Raw genomic sequence first — 3,844 nt, forward strand, 5'->3', positions numbered from 1 at the left:
ATCTCTTTGGCCAAGCATTCAAATAATGCATCTCAATAATCTTTTACTGCAGTTATATCTGATCAAATGCACATTATTATTCTTTAGTTTGGGTTAAACAAATCAATTTTGCTTTGTTGGAACAGCAGCTACGCTAATTATGTCTCTATTTGTTTCTCTGTTTTTGCCACGGGATGTAACTTAGGATTTACACAAGCTTCAGTCTGGATCCAGAACACCTGAGAAGAGATGATGCCAGCCCCTCAGAGGACCTCAGATGATGCCAACCCTGAAACAACATACAGAACTACCACATTTTGCTATAAGTTTGATTGCATCATATAATAATTGCTGTTAATAGTGTTCATCGTCTGTTTGATTACGTCTTTAATTGATTTTTCCATACATTTCTGCCATATGTACATTAACTGACAGTCACCACTGATAAGCTACTACTAAATATATTGTAGAAAACTCATTTGCTGTAAAGTTGCTTTGCAACGATTTGTATTGTGAAAAGCGCTATACAAATAAACTTGAATTGAATTGAAAGAGTTTGTCAAGGCTTTCATTTGCGGCAGGGTGAATTAAGACTCTTTATGGCCCCCAGACACCCTGTTCTGGTGAGAATGACAGACTTCTTGAGTGACTACTTCAAATTCACATTGATCTGCCTCCACTTTTGACTGCAACGAACATCTCAAAATCCAATCGACAACTGGTGGTTTTTATTTTTCCCCAGGAATTTAATACATTTGAATGCATGTCACAATATGAAAGAAAAGATCTGCCATTACTTCCATTGCATTGCAACTTTAAATAAGAGTCGGCAATGATGATATCTCTACAAATTTAATATTTACACATTTCACAAATTAATTATCCATTATAACCGTATCACAAAATCTAATTATAGTAACTTATAAAAAAGCATTTTAGCTTTCTTAGGATAACAATTAACATTAAACCTGTTGTTCAACTGAACAATGTGCAATAATTATGGAAAATCAGACAGATCCACATTAATAATGCATTTGGAAACAAAACGAAACAGATGTCTATCCATCAGGTGTGTATATTTTAATGAGGTGCTGCAGTCCTGAAGGGTAGCCAGTGAGGGGACACCTGTGATTGGCTTTAACATACACATATATACACTTGTAACAAAACACGTAGCCTGAAGTGGCCAGCGCGGTGTCATTGGTGCGCACTTTCCTGCAGAGCGGGCAGACTTTGATGTGTGAGGGTGATGTCTCCTGGCTGTGAAGGTGGAGAGGCGGCGGAGGGGTTGGAAGGGAGGTCAAGGATTTAACGGTGCTCTGGTTCTCGGATGAATACCACCACTCCAGGAACTGCAGGAAAAACACTCCAATCGAGAGGCTGCTTGACAGAGACACAGCCACACCACCAACCGCTGCAGAGACCAAGCGCTGAAATTTCTCTCGAAAGCTGAAAAGAGAGATTTTTGCTTTAATGAAATGTCTTTATATTTTGGTAAACCTCTAGAAAAGAATGTAGCATAGCCTCAAAATAAACTCACCTTTGACTGGGACTCAGTGCCGGGCCCGATGGCTTAAGATCCAGGCTGCGTATGTCATTAGCCGTGAGATATGAGAGTTTAACCCCTGCCAGCCACAGAAGCGGAGAATGTGTCCGTGTTTTGCCGAAAACATACAAAAGCTGTTGGCAAAAGACCCAGCCATCCCAAGCCATGCACACAAAGGGGTACGCAGCCAAAAAAGCCCTGTACAACTTCTGCATGAAGGACTGAGGCAAGCGGATGGAGAAATCGTCCTCGTCTCTCTGTCGAGCCAGGATTTTTTCCAGTTTGGTGTGTAGGTAAGGAAGGAGGGCCAGAAGGAACAAGGAGCGCCAGTGCTGTCTGCGGCGGAGTCCCAGATGAGCTGCATGTGTGCTGTCTTCTCCTACACGCTTCAGACCGTAGAAATTCTCTGAAAATGAGGCGCTGGTGCGGGAAAGGAAATGATGCTGCAATAAGACGTCCAGGATAGCATAAATCTCATCAAACCTCCTCCAAAGAACTCCATAGCGAGCGGGGTTAGACGTAGCAAGGATCTGTGGACAAAGACAGGGTTTACACATCAATGTTGTTCAATGCCAGTAAATACTGTAAAGTTTATTTCATTACTATATTTTAATATATGTAAAACAACAGAAGTATGTTTGCAATGGTATGCTAGGGGTTCCATGGAAATGTACAGAGAAAAAAGAAGTAAAAAAATAATAAAAATAAGATTAAAACAACATTTATTTCAAAATCTGATAATAAATGAAAATTAAATTAAACTGATAAGATAAATAAATATATAATATACAACAGTACAGGACTATATTAAATGTAGCTTATTATAAACTAAATATTTTCCAAATTATGTTTTAGACGTATAATAAAATTTTTGTTTTCACAGTACAAATTCAGTCTTTATAAAAGAAACTCTATAGATGTCTTTTACATTTTATCATGTGGATCTATCACATGCGAAAGATCATATTTGGGGGTCTGTGGCATCTAAAAGATTGAAAGCCCATGGCCTATGCTCACAGATGTGGTTATTTTGTGTTTAAACATTTTGTGTAAATAGCTTCAAGCAGTCCAATTCAGCCTGGTTCATTCTTCTCGCTGGAGATGAAAGGTCAAGTTGAACCCACTGCATTGTGGGATACAAGTTTCAAACACAAGTGTTCTTGGATTGTATTCTGCTCATTATTGTAAATACAGTGAGTGATAAGGTATTCAGTGCGTATGGGCACAGTATACATATACTGCTAGTATTGTATTTCGCACACAGTTTACGTTCTTGTGATTCACTTTACAATCTGTCTGGTATATTAGAGCATGAGGCAAAGATAGATGTTTGGAAGCAAGATTAATCTTATACCATAATGTCATTTACTGTACAGTGGTGGCAAATGCAGTACAAATTACAAAATATATTAAATGCGTACGCATACCTTCACAGCATGCAGTAATGCAGGTTTAACAGCACTCATCAAAGAGTCCTGAGCTAAAACCTCAAATACGGAGGGTCTGTCTTCAGCCGGAGCCGCTGTTGTTGTTAAATGTGCTCCTCGCTCTGCCATTACACTGGGATCAATACAGATGTGAGCAAGCACGGAGAACTTTACAGTTCAGACAACAACAAAGCGAGCGGAAATGTTATGATTAGTCCTACGAGTCTTTTAATAGTAATATTTTCATCGTTTTATTAAACAAGACAATTTGGGCAGAAATTACACTGCACAAAAACAATGCACGACGTAACGGCCACAACCTGAAACAATACTTTTTCTTTTTCCTGTTACTGGCGTTCTTCTTCTGTCATCTTTTAAGGCAAGAAAATAGGTTCACATTGCCACCTACTGTGCTGGGGTAGTCTATAAAATATTCTATTCTATTCTGTTCCACTGTTTCTAATGAATAGATTCTGAAACAGTCAAGAAAACTATACATTTCTCAATAAAAAATTAAAAGCAAAAACGTCAGATAGTAATGTCAAACTTCAAAACCAATCTTTATGCATTTTAATTTTTTTAAGATGCAGTGACTTCCGAAAGTATTCATACCCCTTCATTTATTTCACGTTTTGTTATGTTGCAGCCTTATATTAAACTGCTTTAAATTACTTTTTTTTCCCCACATCAATCTACACTCCATACACCATAATGACAAAGCAAAAACAGAACTGTCACAACTTTGTAAATTTATAAAGAATAAAAAGACTGAAATAAGTACATTACAAAAGTATTCAAACCCTTTACTCACTTAGCTGAAGCACCTTTACAGCCTCAAATCTTTTTGTGTATCATCATTTGGCATTCATCTGCTATTCTTCTTCTCGCCTCT

The 3,844-nt window shown here is 37.9% G+C and overlaps 1 protein-coding gene across 2 annotated transcripts; it reads right to left on the reverse strand.

Annotated features, from left to right (window-relative positions):
* Positions 1-990: 990 nt before the first annotated feature.
* Positions 991-3,341, reverse strand: pex12 (peroxisomal biogenesis factor 12). 2 transcript variants are annotated; one of them, XM_016482620.1, is made up of 4 exons: positions 3,273-3,341; positions 2,953-3,085; positions 1,520-2,055; positions 991-1,428 (listed from the first exon to the last, which is right to left on the reverse strand). In XM_016482620.1, exons 2-4 carry the CDS (start codon positions 3,079-3,081, stop codon positions 1,038-1,040), a joined length of 1,056 nt encoding a protein of 351 aa, XP_016338106.1. In that variant the 5' UTR covers positions 3,082-3,085; positions 3,273-3,341; the 3' UTR covers positions 991-1,037. The 2 variants fall into 2 exon arrangements, with proteins under 2 accessions (XP_016338106.1, XP_016338102.1); XM_016482616.1 differs by having other exon boundaries at positions 2,953-3,120; positions 3,273-3,326.
* Between the last annotated feature and the right edge of the window lie 503 nt (positions 3,342-3,844).

Source organism: Sinocyclocheilus anshuiensis, unplaced genomic scaffold (assembly GCF_001515605.1).
Source record: "Sinocyclocheilus anshuiensis isolate Anshui unplaced genomic scaffold, SAMN03320099.WGS_v1.1 scaffold705, whole genome shotgun sequence".
NCBI classification, from domain to species: Eukaryota; Metazoa; Chordata; class Actinopteri; order Cypriniformes; family Cyprinidae; genus Sinocyclocheilus; species Sinocyclocheilus anshuiensis.